Source organism: Engraulis encrasicolus, chromosome 24, assembly GCF_034702125.1.
Source record: "Engraulis encrasicolus isolate BLACKSEA-1 chromosome 24, IST_EnEncr_1.0, whole genome shotgun sequence".
NCBI lineage: Eukaryota > Metazoa > Chordata > Actinopteri > Clupeiformes > Engraulidae > Engraulis > Engraulis encrasicolus.
In genome coordinates this window covers 26,197,782-26,217,781 of record NC_085880.1, presented here as the reverse complement: position 1 = coordinate 26,217,781, position 20,000 = coordinate 26,197,782, and the positions used below count along the sequence as shown (strand labels likewise).

Below are 20,000 nucleotides of genomic sequence, written 5' to 3'. Positions count from 1 at the left end.
TGTGTGTGATTGGGCAGATTCAGTGAACCCATTTCAGTCTAAGGCACCTTCATAAAACGCCTGCTAAATGCCCAAGCCCTTTTGGGAATAGGGGCCCTCAGTCTATAAAAACCTACAGTATATCTCGGTCTCCAAAGCACATGAAAACATGAAAAACAGTTGCATTTAAAAGCTAAGACCCTCATCTTGCATTAGAATGTGTTCATACAGCTTTAACATATCCACATTTATAATAAAAAAAACTCAAATCTAATGAACCTGAGTGCTGCGTTCCTGCAGCTCCAGGCGCCTGGGTTAATGTGGCGTATACGCCGCATCCAGCTGCAATTAAGCTTAAGGTGGGGGGATGTTTCGTTTAGTCTGCGGCCTAAGCTATACAGCACTGAGGTAAAGCACTGTATGCACAAGGAAGAACACACCAGCGAGTTTGGTGCCGGTTATAATTCGTACCTCTATGCAGACCCATTTTAGCTGGCAAGCAGGGAGAAGAGAGTGAACAGAGCAGAGCAGAGCCGGTTTTGAGATGGACTGATGCATTGATTTCTGTTACATAACTGAGAGCTTGGCGGGCTGATGTAGGCTACCTTGTAGGAGCGTGCACGCGTCCGGTTTTGAATGTGTTATGTTTGCTTGTGTGTGGGTGACTGGTGGAGGTGTGTGTGTGGGTGGGTGGGGGGGGGTGTGGGTGTGGGTGTGTGTGTGTCGGCGTGTGTTGGTGTGTGGAGAGAGTGAGAGAGCACAAGAGAGTGATAATGTGTGATTGTGATTTTCTAGGCATGCTAGTCGGTGTGCGTTTCTTGTAGTAAAGTGGCTGGCTTTTCGTGTCTATAGCTGATTGAACATGTTCCCAAACAGCCTCTTGAAGCTGTACATCTGTTTTGCCCGTTGTGTCGATATTCCTTTTAGTCTGCATCTTCAACTCTCATTCTCCACACATGCAACACGCACTCGTACACATACCAATGACACGCTCGAAAGACTCACACACACACACCGACACATGTACATGCGCACGTGTCTTGTCCACACATGCACGCGCGAGACTCTCGCAAACAATTGTGTTCCTTTGACAGAACCTCCTCTGTCAAGTGGCGAATGAGGTCAAATTCCTCAAGGACGGCCTGGAATTAAGGCAGTGATTTCCTCTTCCTGTGGCGCTATCAGTGACAAGGACAAGACAAGCCCCTCTGTCATCGGCACCATTACGGCACCCAGAGAGAGAGAGAGAGAGAGAGAGAGAGAAAGACACAAAGACACATAGATAGACAGACGGGCAGACATTGAGATGAGCAGAGTGAGAGAGAGACAGACCGATCTAGGGCTGGAGACAGACAGCTATATGTTATTGGTGGTCCTTCATTCCACATGGTTGTCTGCCTCTGTGGATTAATGGGTGTCTGACTACTTGATTATTTCAGCTAAACAGCACTGCATGATGTAACAGACGCGTTCTACCGCCTTCTTATCCCAGGAGATACCAATTGAACTGGCGAAAGAGTTGCTTTTTCTTTTGACTATTTCGCTATTTTAGCGAAACCGCACTGCCTGATTTAGCAAATGCCTACCCAAATGTCTAGCCACCAAAAGTTACCAAATTGAACTGGGGGAAAAAATCTGTCCTTTTTTTTCTATCTAGGGCAGCTAGACCGTAATTTAATGGAGGGTTTTTTCCCCTCCTTCCTCCACTGAGCTTGAGCTTCATTGGGTTCCAGACGGGCCTTGGCAGCTGAAATAAATGAGTGTTGGAAGGGAGTAAAAAGGAGTGAAATTGAATTGATCAGCGGTGTTTGACCTCGGGTCTCTGTAGCCAACCCCCAGGGGTAAAGACTCTGATGTGAAGGCAGCTGGCCTCGGAGCCTTCGTGCAGTAGCTATAGGTATGTTGCATAGACGGACCCCTAGGGGACATTCTCACTGCCCTGTTTTTTTTAATCACACAGCGCTCTCCAATTCCATTGTTTTCTTTCCCTAAGGAGTGGTGTAAGCTGAGGCACAGTTTGAGTCTTGCAAAGTGCTTAATTGTTTTTTTTTGTCTGTACCCGAGGTGCAAAGGGAGTGTTCTTTGCCTTCATGTTGATGTAATTTCCACTAAATGTCACCTCAACACCACTTATGCCTTAACTTTTCTAGTTTTATTTTAAGTGGGTCTTTACATAGGGGAAGCGAGTTGCCTCAATGTATTGTATAATGTGCAGTGGGGGGGCTTTCTCCAGCCCCCTTGTCTGTAGATATTGTTTATAATACAGCATTATTAATGCAGCAATACCTAACCTTAAAGCTGTCATTCAGTAAGTTAGTGTGTCATAGAGCCAACTATCCAAAACATTTCTAATGGTAGTTGTCATATTCATGGAGACAAGTAAATGTGTGCAACTTGTTTCCTAGACTGTCAAATATCCATATTTACCTACCGGTAATCACTAAACATGTAGGTTTTACAAAAGGGGTTATATTATAGAATACATTTGTGTGCTATTGTCTAATTAGGAGCACTGAGTTTCTGCCTTTATTCAGTAATAATTGGTGTGATATTGAGTTCATGATATAGAGTGCTTTTGTGTGGATTTTAATGCATTTTGTTTACGCGTGTGACGGTGTGAGTATACCTAGTGTGAGTAATTTTGTGAGAGAGCAGTTAGAAGGGAAATCTTGTGCTTTCTTTGCTGAGAGACTGTCGGGTGCTGAGGGGAGGCAGAAGCAAGGGTCGCTTGCCCACTTCTTCTAGGGAAAAGAGAGCGGTCGGTCATCACAGACGGAATCACAGGGTTCATCAGAAGGTCTTTGTGTCTGTTCTGAAGCCCACTCACAGTGAGTGAGTCCTCTCCATGTTCAAGTGCCCTGCCGTGTTACAAGCCTGAGCATCAGAAAAGAGAACAGAAAAGAAGGAATCAGAGGGGAACTTCTGCTGCCCCAAAAAGGCCCATCGTGCATCCTGTGAGCCTTTTTCATCAGAGAGTGAATGGGAGGAACATGCAGTCACTGAATTACAGCCAGGTGTAACTGCGGTGACAGAGATTCTTTAAGTATAGAGATATGCCAACATAATAGGTTTCTATGGGCACCTAAATTGACCGGGTTCCGGTCTGCCTAAGGGGGCGTGTCATAATGCTCCTAGCATTGAATAGAACAGTCCTCAGGTCTGCCTAGGTCTGCCTAAAGGGGGATTTCCCCCCCGATAATAGAACCCGGAAACAATGGGCCAATGGAACCTCTCTCTCTACTCTCTCTGGCGGTGATCTGCGCTAGTCCGCCACTCTGGGCTCGAACCCGCCACCTACCAGTCAACACTCCAGTTGGGGCCTGGGAGGCACATGATACCTCTCAGCTAAAGGTGCAGGCCGATAGCTTAGCACTACTGATAATGTATGAGGCTTCGGGAGGGGGGTTTACTAACATTACACGCCGAACTCGGCTAATTGCCATCTGTTACACTGCCAAGCCAGACTATGACTTTGAAAGTATAGTCTGGGCTTGGTCCATAGACAAAGCTGTGGAACCAATTGCAATGAAACTGCGTTGTCACTGTGATAAACCCATGCCAATGATTCGCTACACAGATTCAAACCTACACATACGTACTATTGTTGTAATTAGAGGCAGAGCCCAGCTATGATTATCCTGTCTGATGCAAGGCTAGACCAACCTACCAGGTAAAAAAAAACACATTCTGCCGGTAGGGTTTTGTCTAATGAACTAGGATAACTAAATTGCAGGCTTCCTTAGCCCCAACACTTCCTTTTTTAATGTCAGTCCAGGTTATGACCAAGTGGCAACCTTCCGGTCAAAAAAATTAAGCCAGGCTTTTGTTTTTTGTGTATGTGGCTGGCTATGAAAGCAAACTTTAGGCTCCAGTTGTTCAAGAATCCCACGGACTCCAGTGTTAACCAGTCATTTTTTATACTTCAAATAAACATAGGCCTACTTATGGCCTGGTTTTCGTCTGTCAATCATGTTGATATCCATGGCAGTCATATGCTGTGTCCATCTTCATCAGAGAGTGGATGGGTACTGTAAGAACATGACCACTGAGATGCCATCTTCCCTTCCCCCAGCACTTCCTTTTTAATGTCAGTCTAGGAGGGTATGACCCTCTTAGTGCTGACCCACTGCCATTTATTCTCAGCTTCCTCACAGAACTGGCAGACCTACATTTTTTCCTTAACAGGGCGCGACAGTCATTCCTGGATAGTGTTTTTCTTTGTCCTTTTTTTGTTCCAGTTTTTTTTTCAATAGCTTTTCCTCAATGAGAGCATTAACATGCAAGGAATGTTCCAACTTTAAACGGAATATTGGCTGTATTCAGTTTCCTGTGCACGAGTCACGTAAACTCTTTTTCATTCTGAATGTGACCGTGCTCAGGGGGTAATCCGGTAGCACAGCTCTCTTCCACACATGTAAACTGAATTTTCCAGAACTTGTTTTAAACCGAACACTGCCAATACCCTGCATGTAACTGCAGTCAGTGTTCTTGAAAAGGCTCTTGCTGAAGGTGCATTAAGTCGTCTGTCTTCAGAGGTGTGGCCTCAGCTATTGGTCTGTGTGGGCCTTTTACCACCGAGCCCCATAAACATTACTCTGGCCCCTTCGCACACTTTATCACAGGGTGTCTGGTAAATATACTAAAATATTAATTTATGTCTTTATTTATTCATTCTAAGCTCTCTGATGTGCGTTCCAAGCAGGGGGTGTAGAGGATGGTGGAGAGGGGAGGGTTTTAACGTACGCGGTTTAAGTAGGATAAAAATAGAGTATGTTATTTGTGTGTGTGTGTGTGTGTGTGTGTGTGTGTGTGTGTGTGTGTGTGTGTGTGTGTGTGTGTGTGTGTGTGTGTGTGTGTGTGTGTGTGTGTGTGTGTGTGTTTGTGTGTTGTGTGGAAGTGGCAGCTCTGGTGTTATGAGGGTGTGTGTGTGTGTGTGTGTGTGTGTGTGTGTGTGTGTGTGTGTGTGTGTGTGTGTGTGTGTGTGTGTGTGTGTGTGTGTGTGTGTGTGTGTGTGTGTGTGTGTGTGTGTGTGTTCTGTGTATGCAGAAGGTGGCAGTTGTGGTGTTGTGAGGGAGCAGGAGGCAGAGAGTGACCTTATTAAAAATTAAAGTCCTGTTGTTCCAGTCAATGCCATCACGTTTTCTTCCTCTCGCTCGCCCGCCACCAAAGACGCACTCACACATCTCCCAGTGTTAAGACATCGCATGAAGATTAGATTTAGCAGTTCTGTATTTTTGCACATGATTTAACGTTAATTTCTTGCAATGGGTATATTTGTCCTGGCCAGTACAGTAAATGTGTGCAGTAACTAATTGGCAAACTGGATTCATTAGTTTACAATCCAGTGCCTCGTATTCCAAGTGACCTGGTTTCACCTTTCCAATTCATCCAGGTGATCATACAACCAGGCATTCACCAGGTTGTATTGGACAGGTACAACCAGGTCATTTGGAATATGTGGCACTGGATTGTGTCACTAATGAATCCATGATGCCCACACTTGTGAATGTGAAGTGTATGGAAAATTGTGTGAATTGTGTGTTTCCTCTGTGGTTTTATCATACAGGGCTTTGTGTGTGTGTGTGTGTGTGTGTGTGTGTGTGTGTGTGTGTGTGTGTGTGTGTGTGTGTGTGTGTGTGTGTGTGTGTGTGTGTGTGTGTGTGTGTGTGTGTGTGTGTGCAAGAGATGTGTATTGTATCTGTACCATAGACTCTACTGTACTGTACGACTGTACGTAATTGGACAAATCATCTGTGATGTCACCCATATATTTTAGCAGAGCCAAATTGAGCCACTTTTGAACCACAGGGGGCTGCCATTTTAGCGCACCTGAGCCTTGTTTACAATGTGTACCAAACATGGGTGCAATTATTGTACCAGATGCTGATGTGTGAAAATGTACTGATTAACATCTGATTTTATGGGATTTTCAAACGTCCTGTGCCTGAAAGTCTGCTACTGTAGCCAGACCCCGCCATGACGGGGAAAAGACTGGCTTCACTGCTTCGACAGGAAGGTTGCCCCTTGGTGTGTGGGGCAGGTTCATGCTCAAATGCCCTTTCTTTGTCTCCTCAGTGGAAGCCTTGCACCTGGGCACTCTGATGGCGGCGCATGGATACTTCTTCCCCATCTCAGACCATGTGCTCACGCTCAAAGATGACAACACGTTCTACAGATTTCAGGTGTGACACGCTGTGACAGTCATTTGCACGTTTACTTTATGTGGCCTTCGTATTTGTGTGTGGGGTGTGTGAGGCAGTTGTATTACTTTATTTGGCCCTAGCAAGGCAATCAGTTTGAAGTAGTGATGGCGCACACACGCGCACACACACACACACACACACACACACACACACACACACACACACACACACACACACACACACACACACACACACACACACACACACACACACACACACACACACACACACACACACACAAACAATTCCACAAACATTTACATTGACGGTGACATAAAAAAATGCAGTTTGCCAGCCGTTCAGAAAATGGATGTCAGGGGGCATAAACGAGTATTTATTAAGGTTGTGCTCCATAAGCAGAGATTGCACATTAGGCAAAACGCTGCCTGGCCACTTTGCATCTCCTAGCTCTTGAATGCCTCCCTTTCATGTTGTCCTCTGCCTTTTGTGTTGCCTGAAGCCGGAGTGCGCAGCGCAGCACCTTCTGTATTGTGCTGTTAGGACAGTGGTCAAATTGGTTCTGTACTGTAGGTGACAATAACCCTGTCTATACTGTGGGCCATCAGAACCAAGAACCAAAACCCAACCAAGGCCCAGGGCTACAGTTCCTGTTGCGATTTATACCGTTGGCTAACAGTACATTACATTACATTGTAGAGGACGCTTTTATCCAAAACGACTTACAATTATTTACAGGGTATTGGTTACCGTCCCTGGAGCAGTGTGGGGTAAGGGGCCTTGCTCAAGGGCACCTCAGCCAGGTATGTGGTAGGAAGTGGAAGGGTGGGATTTGAACCTGCAACCCTTTGATTCATCTCCATAACCACTAGGCCACGGCACAGCCCACAGTACATGCCCAGACCCAAAGTTCTAATTCAAAACGGAATGGCCAAGTCCATTATAAACACCCACAGTGGCTAGACTCATGTTGGCCATAGTAGAAATGGGGCTAATCCTGTACATCTCTGCGCAGATTCAAATGGAGAAAATACATGATGCACACACAGATCGAGGCACTGTGATGAAGGATGGATTGTGCTGTCCTTTCTGCCACTACTGTAGGTGGGCTTGCCTAGTTTACTAGGCTAGCAACATCCCACAACTCAAATAGGCCTCACATGATTAGCAAGATGAACACTCAAATGCATCAGCCAGTCTTTTAAGTGTTTGCAATAAGGGTGTGGGTGCATTTCTAGGAAATGGTGTGCATTCAGAAATGTAATTAACATAGTTTTGTTCCCAGTAAAATGCACACTCTTTCCCATGTGTAGTTAGAAACGGTATGCATGCAGTATCTTCTAATTCTTCTGTGTTTTCCTAATTCGCACTAACAATTAAGGCACAAGTTTTAGCAGCAGGTCAATGTTAACAAACTCACATTCATTATATCACTTTTTTGTCCCTATGCAGACACCATACTTCTGGCCTTCAAATTGCTGGGAACCTGAGAATACTGACTATGGTGGGTAAAACACGTTTCAGTCTATACTGTATGTACCTGTTTTTTGAATATTGTTTTTTGTGTTCATAATACCATTAAGTATCCATATCCATATCATCTGTAGTATGTTTGATATTAATGCCTCACTCTGATAGCTTCATGAACGTATTGACCAATTAACCGGCAGGCTGTAAAACAGATACATTTCATCGTAGCGTATTGATTTCACATTAAGCAGCAATTGATCATGAGTATGAGTATTTGGCATTGACCAAAGACAATTCAGCCCTTTTCATTTTTAGCACATTGTAGTCAGGTAATCAACAATTCTGTGTTTCTTTTTTTTCAATTAACATTTTAATGCATCTTGTATGTGCTGCATGTGCATGATGTTACTAGTGTGACATGCGGCATTAATTACATTGCGTTGGAGATTGGTTATGAAACAGTCAGGCTTGTGTCTGCCTGTAATGAACAATGAGACCTCGTCTGAAATGAGGATAATTAGGCACGTTTGGTGAAGCCTGTGGTTCTCTGCTGTCACTCCGTCGTAGTGCGGTAATGAATGAGATGGGGTTGGTGTGTGTGTGTGTGCGTGTTTGTGGAGGGTGTGTGTGTGTGTGTGTGTGTGTGTGTGTGTGTGTGTGTGTGTGTGTGTGTGTGTGTGTGTGTGTGTGTGTGTGTGTGTGTGTGTGTGTGTGTGTGTGTGTGTGTGCGCGCGTGTGTTGGAGGTTTAATTGCCTCAGATGATGGGCGTGACACCACCGAATGACACCCTTTAATGAGAACATGAACCAGGCTTAATGAAATCCTTCCAGATGATCTGAGATTGGCCAGGAGAGAGAGAGGGGGGGAGAGAGAGAGAGAGAGAGAGAGAGAGAGAGAGAGAGAGAGAGAGAGAGAGAGAGAGAGAGAGAGAGAGAGAGATTGTGTGTGTGTAATATATTTGTATCTTGTGTGTGTAATGTGTATTTGTATGTGTGTATGTGCGTGTCTGTGTGGTATGTGTGTTTTACTGTGCATGTGTGCGTGCGTGTGTCTGTGCGTGTGTGTTAGTGGGTGTGTGTACATGCTGGATAACATGCATGCACAGCAAGCCTATGCACATGAATGGTGTGTTCGCTGACTGAAGCCTACAAGTGGGGAAAGCTCAGAGAGCTGTGAGATATGGGCCCCTCGTTCCTCATTCTGTCATTGCCTTAGCCGGGGCAGTTGCTGTGAAAGTGCAGATGGTTGTGTTAAATATGGCCACAGGCTGAAGCACAGACGTTACGCTGTAAAGATTTTTTTTTTGAGAGGTATCCCTACTGTACGCTAGTTGTAAAGCATCTGCTTACCTGTGCTAAATGCCTTTTAGATAGATTTGTACCCCGTTGTCGGCTTTAAGGGACAACGTGTCAAAGCTGGCACCGCCACTTTAGATGTGCTGTTCCCACTTCCCCCCTCTCTGCTGATCTCTTAATCTTTCTCTCTCAGTCACTCTCTCCCTGTGTCACTGTGTCTGTCCTTGTCTGTCTGTCTGTCTGTCTGTCTGTCTGTCTGTCTGTCTGTCTGTCTGTCTGTCTGTCTGTCTGCCTGTCTGTCTGTCTGTCTCTCTCTCTCTCTCTCTCTCTCTCTCTCTATCTTTCTCTCTCTCTCTCTCTCTCTCTCTCTCTCTCTCTCTCTCTCTCTCTCTCTCTCTCTCTCTCTCTCTCTCTCTCTCTCTTCTCCCTGTCTTTCCCTTCCCTTTCTCCACCCCGTCTGCCCTTTCTCCACCCTGTTAGTCAATCACCGTGTGTCACTGTCTCTGTCTGTCTGTCTCTGTCTCTGTCTCTCTGTCTCTCTGTCTCTGTCTCTCTCTCTCTCTCTCTCTCTCTCTCTCTCTCTCTCTCTCTCTCTCTCTCTCTCTCTCTCTCTCTCTCTCTTTCCTCCCTTTCTTTCCCTTCCCCATCTCCTCCCTGTCTTCTTCTGTTCTGTTGTTCTGTCTCACAGCTGTTTACCTGTGCAAGAGAACGATGCACAACAAAAGCTGTTTATAAGATGTGATTTTTGTTGATGGACATTATGGAAACACCCTTTAACGATGCATACAATCATGTAACAATTTAGAGAATGTTCAGGCGACAGTACCATGACAGACTTGCTATTATACTAAATGCTAAATTTCAGTTCTTCTCTCCCTCTCTCTCTCTTTCTTTCTTTCCCTCTCTTTCTGTTCCCTTTCTCCTCCCCGTCTTCTATTGTTCTGTTCTATTGTTCTCTTCTCTTCCTCACAGCTGTTTACCTGTGCAAGAGAACGATGCAAAATAAAGCCCGTCTGGAGCTGGCTGACTATGAGGCCGTAAGAGATGACTTGGCCCTTTTCCTCTCCTCTCTCCGCTCAACACTTCTTTCATCTGCACTTCATCCATTGACCCCCACCCCCTCCTTCTCTGTCCACCTTGACAACTCTTCTGTTCCTGCTCCTCTTTTTACCTTCCTTTTTCTGTCTTCCCAACACTTCTTTTTCATCTCTTCTTCTCATCCATTGACCCACACCCTCCATTTCTCACTGTCTACATTGACAACTCTTTTATTTCTGCTTGTGTTCTGTCTCTTTCCTCTCTCTCTTCCCTCTTCCTCTTCTTTTTCATCTTCACCTCGTCCATTGACCCGCCACCACCGTCTCTGTCCTCCTTGACAACTCTTATTTTTTTCTGCTAGTGTTCTATCTTTCCTCTCTCGGCACTCTCTCTGTGGCTAAAGTGCTCTTCTTTTCTTTTGTTCGTTCCTGCTCTCCCTCTTTTTTATATTCACCTCATCCATTGACACCCCCTCCCCTTCCTCTCTCTCTCCGTCCGCCTTGAAAACTCTTTTTTTCTTTTTATTTCTGCCAGTGTTCTGTCTTCCTCTTTCCTCTCTCTGCACCTTCTTCCTCTGCGGCTGAACGTGTTCTCTGTCAGTCACTCCGTTCGTTCATTCGTTCATTCGTCTTGGCTTTGCTTTCATTTTCTCCTCACATTTCCTCCTCTCTTTCCTTCCTGGGCTCCCTCCTTCTCATCATCTCTGGTGATATCAGATATCAGTTGCTGTATCAGTGCTCTCTGCTGCACGTGTCCTACAGTAGACGCTTCCCTCTTAAGTGTTGTGACAGAATACTGTGAGGTTTTTAAAGGGAAGTGGTAGAGCTCAATTTACAAGATGGGTCTGATAGAGTTAAAAGCACACATAGAAACATAACAAACTTGCATGACTATACAAATCTTACAAAATCCTTTGTAAGAAACTTGGCACTTTTATAGTATGCGTCATAGTTAAGCAAGCATACAGTCATTGTACAATATGTATATGTTACAGTGTATAGACTGTGTATATGAGGACCATGAGGGATGGGCCAGTTAAAGGAAGATCATATGAAGAGTTCAGATGCAAAACCCCCTAACTCCATTTCTGAAGACCTACACTTCTATATTTTTAGAGAACCCCATTGTTGGTTTGGTTTACATTCATGTACTTGATAATACATATAAATAGTTATATTACATAAATAAAATAAAAAATATGCAATTTTGATAGCTTTGTAAAAAATAAAAATGAATTAAGATTATTTTCTGAAAAGGCACTTAGGGGGTTTTGCATCTGAACTCTTCATATCTACTCTGTTCTTTTAATGAAACTGTTTTCTTGTGTAGGGGTCAATGGTGCTTTTATAGTAGCTGAGGTCAGGGTGGTGCAACGACCACTAATGCCACTCTTGTATTGACTTATATACTTTATATATATATATTGATTATCTAAGAATATTCATTATAGTATATGCATTTCCATATAAGTATATCCATTGCTTGTCCATTAATTACCAATAGCTAATTAATTTATGGCCGTTGTTTATCTGTGGTCGTACCACCTGACGTCTGCTACTAAAAAAAACAGAATTGACCTGTGGACAAGTTGTAAGCTCTGGCTTGTGTATGTCTCTTACTCTTTATTTCTCTCTTTTTTTTGTACAGGAAAGCTTAGCCAGGTTACAGCGAGCTTTTGCCAGAAAATGGGAATTTATATTTATGCAAGCTGAAGCACAAGCAAAGTGAGTACAGCTGCCCTGCGGACTTCATGAGAGTCGACTTATTCTGACTGGCATACTCTCTCTCTCTCTCTCTCTCTCTCTCTCTCTCTCTCTCTCTCTCTCTCTCTCTCTCTCTCTCTCTCTCTCTCTCTCTCTCTCTCTCTCTGTCTCACTCTCTCACTCTTTCTCTGCCTCCCTCCCTCCTTTCATCATTTCTCGTTCTCCATTCCTTTATCTCTCCGCCCCTCTCTTTAATTAAAATACCTTCACATTCCACAAGCCGATATAATGTGCAGCATGTCCATGACAGTGAAAAAGAACCACTTCCACTTAAAGTCTCTTTTTCTCTCTTTCTCATCCTCTGCTCCATTCAGAGTGGATAAGAAGCGAGACAAAATCGAGAGGAAGATTCTTGACAGTCAAGAAAGAGCCTTCTGGGACGTGCACCGACCAGTGGTACGCTGTCTGTTGTCTGATGTTTCCAGGGGCTGGACGGATAATCTGGCATACAGGGCATTTTCCCGGTGGGCCGGCTGTCCTCAGAATGCTTTTTTTCTTTTCTTTTTTTTTGTGTTAGTTTTATTTTCCCCTTTAAGACCAGCCTACAATTGAGCTGGGGTGGCCCAGTAATCCATCTTTAATGTAGAGAGTGAAGTGACAGCTCATCATAATACAGTATAGTGGGATGAAGGGATCTGTTCTATGCCAAAAATGCCCGGGCTGTTTCTCAGTCCCAGACATGCCTTTTACTGCATCCGCTGCTGCTGCTGCTGCTGCTGCTGCTGCTGCTCGTTTGCAGTGTCTCTCTTTGTTAAGTGGAAATATTTCTGTCACCCAAATCCATTTCTCTCCAATCACTCCGTGCAGTTTGTAGAGATAGAGGCTGCTGCTGACTAGCAAGCAAGCGGTCTGAGTTTCTGTCAGAAACACAAAATAATAATAAACAGCGTCCCTGTGTGCCAGGTGAGATATGGCTTTGCTGAAAAGCCCCGTCCAGTATTTTCAGAGCTGGATTTATTTGCTTCTTCTTTTTGTTTGCATTTATCTCATACATTGCAAAACTTTTTGGAAAAAACACCTTTGTCCAGAAAGACCTTCAAGTTTTCATTCAAAGACTTACATGATTCCATTCACTGTTGAAATACCAAATACTTTCACTCAGTGTATGTATAGTAAGTGCTGCAATTATACAGAGCCTGATTTCAGGCTTGACAGATTTTTGTGCGCAAGAACAAAATATAGGTCTACTCTTGTAATACAGTTGTTAAAGGGGTTGTTACCATAGGTTTTTCTTATTTCAAAAAGTGCCACCTAAAGGTTCATGCTTAGAATTTTCTTCTACTGTCAGGCCTAATAATAATAATAATAATAACAATAATAATAATAATAATAACAACAATAATAACAGCAAAACTTACAATTCAATGACAAATAAACAGCAATAATAACGATAATAACAACAACAAACATCTCAATAAGAGACAGAGGAGACATAACAGACTGTGCAATATGCATACATTATGTGTTTAGCATTGATTTTTTTAGCCGGCCCATTAAATAGCACAACTTCCTCTTAACTCTAAACTCATTAGCCGTCGGAAACGTAGATACCCACACATGTACACACACGACGGCATTACGGTGCACTCATGCAGAGAGAGAGCGAGAGAGAGAGAGAGAGAGAGAGAGCAAGTCTCCCAATTCTCATAAACCCCAGCACTGTTTACACAGCAGATATCATGTGGCCCCCTGGTCGGCCATAGCTCATTAGAATGCACTCAGCAGAGAGGCGAGTTGGAGAGGCAGCCAGCCCCCATGCCACATACCTCTGGGAGTCTTGCAGTGAGTTAACACGGCACGGACTATAGGCTATTAAAGTCCTTGACTGAGTGTCGCTCTCTCGAGTCCAGTCAGCCACCAATTGCGCTCTTTAAAAGGGGGCCGGTTGATGATTGAAGGATCATGGGCAGGGAAATGTATTAGCCCAGTTCCGAGAGAGAGAGAGAGAGAGAGAGAGAGAGAGAGAGAGAGAGAGAGAGAGAGAGAGAAGCAGAAATGCAAGACACAGTCTCACGGGTTCTGGCCAATCTCATTCTGCCCGTGATGATCCTCTCTCTCTCCCTCTCCTTCCTCCAGTTTACAGTACCCACCCCACCCCACCCCCCACCCCTCCACCCCTCCATCTTTGAAGGCAGTACACTGATGCATCATGGGACATGTAGTTTTTCTCAGTCACTTGATTGCATACGTGTCTGTGCCTGAAGGGGGTGTCGGAATTGGTAGTCTTTGCTCGAGGGGTGTTCAAAGGGAAATGTCTGGTACATTTTCAGCCCGAGCGCAGCTTCATACTCCACTGGTAATATCTTGTTTTTTTTTTCCTGCCGGCTTTGTTAAGAAGTGGAGAGGAGGCAGCCAAAGGAGAGAGAGGTGGTTAGATGATCTCTGCATGACGATCGGCCCCCACTTACATTCAATATCAATGATATCCATCTGGTGTCATCAAGAGCATTAAAGGGATCTACAGTACAACCAATCGAAATGATAAGATACAATTCGAGCCGGATTCCTGTATGTGGGATTAAGTGTAGTATTAGGCCGGACGAGACGAGGTTCAATGAAAATCTCCGATGTAAAAAAAGCTTTTAGTGTAAGACCATGACTTAATCCACGCACTGTACCGAGACACTAGCCCTGAGTGTCTTAAGGGGAACACAACAGGCCCTTTTTACGATGGTACAGTCAGCAAAACACACAGTGAAAAAAGCAGTGTTAATTAAACACTTTCAGAGTTGATTTAACACCTTCTGGGTTGTATTTGGCCCCAGAGTACTCACTAAGTGTTGAGTGCACTCTGCAGTTTTTGTACTGTTCACTGCCAGCTGAACTATTGCAACAGTCTGATCCCGGCTGCACAGAGGAGCTGACTTAACTGGCTGGAAAGATGAAGGAAGCAAAAAGTAAAAACTTAAAAAAAATGATGCCTCATCGTTATGTAATGCCTCTTGTCGTCTGACTCACAGCCTGGGTGTGTGAATACGACAGAGGTGGACATCAAGAAGTCCTCCAGAATGAAGAACCCTCACAAAACACGAAAGGTACGAACGCAGGAACAAATTTGACACCAATTAGAATATGTCTGCATATAGACAGACGTGAGCAGGCAGTCAACTGATCCGACTGTCGCCATAATTGCCACAGGCTGCACATTGACAATACTTTATTTTACATTGTACATGTACAGCATGTTTTTCCAGTCACCTGCATATGTCTACCTCTAAATATTTTTTCTGTGTGCGTGCGTGTGCGTGTGCGTGTGTGTGTGTGTGTGTGCCTCAGTCTGTATATGGTCTTCAGAATGACATCCGCAGCCACAGCCCCACTCACACACCTGCCCCAGAGGCCAAGCAGCCCACTGCAGAGGAGCTGCAGGAACAGGTACAGCACTCAGAAGCCATGCATGACCATCACACACACACACACACACACACACACACACACACACACACACACACACACACACACACACACACACACACACACACACACACACACACACACACACACACACACACACACACACACACACACACCATCAATACCCAACATCTCACTATCAATACCCATTATTAGTGACTCATACTGAACCGATACGTACCTACTGACATCACATACCAACTAACACTTAACACTACTAGCACTACTGTACAGCCAACAACAGACCCTCTCATGAATACCAAACAGCAGGGCCAAACAACAGACCCATTGCCATCAACATGTCCACGGCCTTCATTCACCAACACAAGCAACTGACCTACTGACCACCACCAACGATTCATCAGGCAGCTGACACACCCATCATATACCATCATCACCCAACAACACTATGGCGGCTTACAACACACCTACAGACCTCTCACACGCTCACCATCACCCAGCACTAGCGACAAGAACAGACCTAATGATATCACACATACACGGTATGAAACACTCAATGCTAATAACAGAACCATGGCCGTCACATACAGTAGCATCTCCAACTAGAGACAGCCAACAGAAAACTCCCAACAGATTTCTGGTATTCATAAACAAATTTGAATTTTAATCCTTGGCACATGCAATACCTGCAGCGAAGACTAGGGCTAGATACACTCAACTTCGTATCACAATTTTTTACCTACAGTTTGATGCACCCTATGATGTTTTTACTGTGTCTTAATGAAATACAGATACAATATTATAAAATCAAATTATATATACAGTAAAAACTATGATAGTTTATTTATAGGTACAATAGGTTGCAAGAGGCTACTGATAATTTAAAAAGTAAAAAAAATAACGATGATGATTATTTGAAGCTTGAAAGCACAATCGCATCATATTATGTGGTTATTTTCGGGACTGAAGGGTAAAAGAACTTTGATTAGCATATCACAATTCTGCCTTTTTGCATTGCAATACAGCATCATGACTGCGTATTTCTCGGTTCGGTACAATATCGTTACAGCCCTAGTGCACACTGTTGCACCCCATAAAAGGGGAACCTAGTGACACATTGGCCCATCGGCATCGCAAATCATCAGCATCTGATGCGAGGGATAAGCCTGCCCACACTTACACTCAGCTGAGTCAGTGGAGGCAACTTTATTAAGCACCTTCATTTTGTTTTAACCCATTAAGACCACATAGGTCTAAACAATTTAACAGCATTGTCAACGTTGTTAAAGGTAAATGTGCTGCGGCTGGTCTTAAAGGTATTGCTGCACATACCGTATGCTTTAGCTGCTCTTAATGGGTTAATGTGCTTACGGGCATTTTCTCGACTTATCCTTGTGACGAAGCAGCACGCACACACTCTCTCTCTCACACACACACACCTACACGCACACACACAGAATGCTCATGTAATCTGGATGTAGCCACAGGCAAGTTCAATCATGGAGTCTGACTGGTTGCCCTAACGTTGCCTTTTCAGATCAAATTTTGGCAGGCGCAATTAGACCGGCATCGATTGAAGATGTCCAAAGTGGCAGAGAGGTGAGTAGGGCTCCTTTGTTTGTCCATCGATCCACTAGCCCGACTTTAATTACTTAATGATGTTAAGATGTTTTATTTATAATTGATTTGTAGATTAGTCATTTGCATTTGGTAACATGTAGTTTTTTAATAGGAGACAGGTTACATATTAACCAGGTCAGGTTTAAAGTACCTATTGGTTTATTGAAGACTTGCCCTCCTTCATTTGACATTAGCTCAGTTGTTCCCCCTTAAATATTGCTAGATTTTCCATTAATAGTTTGTCCGCTAATATTGCTAGAAATCCACAGGACAGCAAATACATCTATTGACCATACAAATGAATGTCCGCGACCCCCCTTCAGTACCTCCGCAAACCCCCCTCCCCCCCCCCCCCCCCCCCCCCCCCCTAGGGTTCCCGACCCCCAGTTTGAGAACCACTTCATTAGCTGATCCCGTCCTTTAAGAGTACACAATGCAGTAGGTTTTGCTTTTTCTTACTCCTCCATGAAATTGTAACCAACTTTTACCCTAGAAACACATCAGACAACACTCTGTTTACCTCCAACAATGTGCTTACCACAAACAAAAATTACTCGGTATGGTACAATGAAGTGGCAGTTGATTTAATGAGGATATTTCTCATTTCTGCATACAGTCTGTGGTTGAACTCTATTACTACTTTTATGGGAGCTGGCGATTACTTTTTGCAGATTTAGATGGTGTACCTTTTAGAATCAGAGATGGGCAGTCCCGTTTCAGAAATAAAAACTCTACCACATATTTAGTCCAACCATTTTTTTTCAGCCACCTGATCCATAGCACTGAATCATCAAACATATTGATCGGCTAATTAGTGAAATCACCTGTATTAAGTACAATGGCACAAAGAGTATGCTGCAGGGCTTCTCCAACCTCCTCATTACAAAGAATTAAAGAGCAGAGAATTTAATAGCCCTAACCAAAACAGCAGTTAGTCAGTCCAATGTGTCCTCATTTTTTGGTGGCTATGAAGGATGAAATGGACATTCACAGGTAGTGTTACACAAGTTGCCGGTTTGGCCTAGTAAGTAAAGTTAGTACATTTTATTTATAAGGCACATTTTAAAAAATTGCAAAACTGACCAAAGTAATGTACAGTGTCTCTAAGAGGCAAAGGCTAAAGTGTAAAAGTATGTTTTCAGCCTAGATTTAAAAGAAGTGATAGTGGGAGCGAGCCTGATGTCTGGAGGCAAAATCATTCCAAAGCCTTGGGGGAGCCACTGCAAAGGCTCAGTCACCTGTGGGACCGGGGGATACAGAGGAAGCTTTGGTTAGTGGATCTGAGGGACCTGGGTGCAGACTAGAGTGGTGGCGCAGCATATCAGAAATATAGGAGGGGGCCTGGCCATGTAAAGACTAAAAGAAGCATTTTGAATTGGATTCTGAAGCATATGGGGAGCCAGTGTGGAGAGGAAGGACAGGAGTGATTTGATCGCGCATCCTAGTACCAGTTAAAAGTCAAGCAGCTGCATTTTGCCTACCATAACATCAGTCCATTTTGAATGAAATATTATACCGTTACACACACAACTGTTCACTTTTCACGTCAAGTCAAAGTCAAATTTATTTGTCGCCCAAAAGAGACATTTAGTCGTAGCCAAGGTATTTAAAACGACACACACCACAGGCGTTAGACCAGATAATAAATAACATGCTGTACAAGACCATAGGACATCACACACAGATTGACAAGAGTAATGCACAGAATCACCACACATAGATAATAACACAACACAGAATAAACAAGATACCAATGCACAAAATAGAAGGGGAAAACGCATAATCAACCACATACAAATGTGTGGGGAGAATACAGAATACCCATGCATCACAAAAGTAAACAAAGGCGAGTTGTTTCAGGTTGTCATGAAGGGAAATGGTTTGAGAGGATTCTTCACATGCTTCTTGAAGGTTGAACGATTTGAAAGAACTGCTGTTTGAATGAGTCTGAATTTCAAATGTGTGTTTTCCAGTTTACTGGGGTACACAGAGCAGTATCTGGAGTATGATCCCTTCCTGACCACTCCCGATCCCTCGAATCCCTGGATCTCAGATGACACCACCTTCTGGGAACTGGAGGCCAGGTGTGTTGCTGTTCCCATTACCACATACGGACACAAGCACACATGCATTCGCACACCTTACACCTTACCAGGGAAGCAGACAGGAGGGGACAAAGGGGTCAATTGTCCCGGGCCCAGGGATATAGGGAGCCCAAAATTGGGTCCTCATTATATTGTATGTGTTGAGTAGAGGGGAGTGTAGGGGCCTTTCAGATGGCTCTGTCCTGGGCCCAGGCAAAGCTGTCAGCGGCCCCTGCACCTTACCACATTAATATATACACCCCACTCCGTCACACCTCTCTCTCTCTCTCTCTCTCTCTCTCTCTCTCTCTCTCTCTCTCTCTCTCTCTCTCATATACATATGCCCGCACACACTGTATACCCATATTCACACGCACACACACACACACACGCACGCACACACCAAGACACATGAATAATCACACACGACGCACCATATGCCTCTATTTTGAAGTACAGTGGGAGAAATCAGAGCGAGAGAAATTTCACACGTACAGTTTAGTATAAAGCATATATTTGTCACGAAGCATAGATTAAATTGCACTCTGAGAACAGCGGTGCTTTCTGTTGTGTTCATAGTTGTTTGTGTGGAAGTGTCTGTTTTCGCCCTCCGATGTTCCAGCTGTGTGCGCGGCGGCTCGCAGCACATATGAGTCAGTGGTTAGTCATGCAAAATTCACAACTGGCTGTATGGTCACACACACAGAAGATAATCTGGAGCGAATGCTTGCTAGTGTGTGCGTGTGTGTGCGTACATGTGCATGTGCGTGTACGTGTGTACGTGTGTGTGTGTTTGTGTGTGTGTGATGTGTGATCTGTGTATGTGATGTGTATGTGTGTATTTGTGTTCACATGCTCGAGCTTGTGTGTTTGTCCATATATGTGTGCATGTGTAAATGTGCTCGTGCATCAACGTGTGAAGTGTGTGTGTGTGTGTGTGTGTGTGTGTGTGTGTGTGTGTGTGTGTGTGTGTGTGTGTGTGTGTGTGTGTGTGTGTGTGTGTGTGTGTGTGCGTGCGTGCGTGCGTGCGTGTGTGTGTGCACGCGTACGTGTGTGTGTGTGTGTGTGTGTGCACGCGTACGTGTGTGTGTGTGTGTGTGTGTGTGTGTGTGTGTGTGTGTGTGTGTGTGTGTGTGTGTGTGTGTGTGTGTGTGTGTGTGTGTGTGTGCGCGCGCGTGTGCACGCGTGTGTGTGTGTGCACGCGTGTGTGTGTG

At 44.3% G+C, this 20,000-nt stretch overlaps 1 protein-coding gene across 1 annotated transcript in view; it reads left to right on the top strand.

Moving 5' to 3' along the window:
• rgs7a (regulator of G protein signaling 7a) overlaps nt 1-20,000 on the top strand; it is a 75,470-nt gene that overhangs the window by 44,119 nt on the left and 11,351 nt on the right. Inside the window, exons 5-13 of the mRNA XM_063191750.1 lie at nt 6,055-6,161; nt 7,593-7,644; nt 9,879-9,943; nt 11,592-11,668; nt 12,022-12,103; nt 14,668-14,742; nt 14,984-15,082; nt 16,620-16,681; nt 18,676-18,786. Coding sequence (XP_063047820.1) covers nt 6,055-6,161; nt 7,593-7,644; nt 9,879-9,943; nt 11,592-11,668; nt 12,022-12,103; nt 14,668-14,742; nt 14,984-15,082; nt 16,620-16,681; nt 18,676-18,786 — 730 coding nt within the window. The remainder of the gene's footprint in view (nt 1-6,054; nt 6,162-7,592; nt 7,645-9,878; nt 9,944-11,591; nt 11,669-12,021; nt 12,104-14,667; nt 14,743-14,983; nt 15,083-16,619; nt 16,682-18,675; nt 18,787-20,000) is intronic.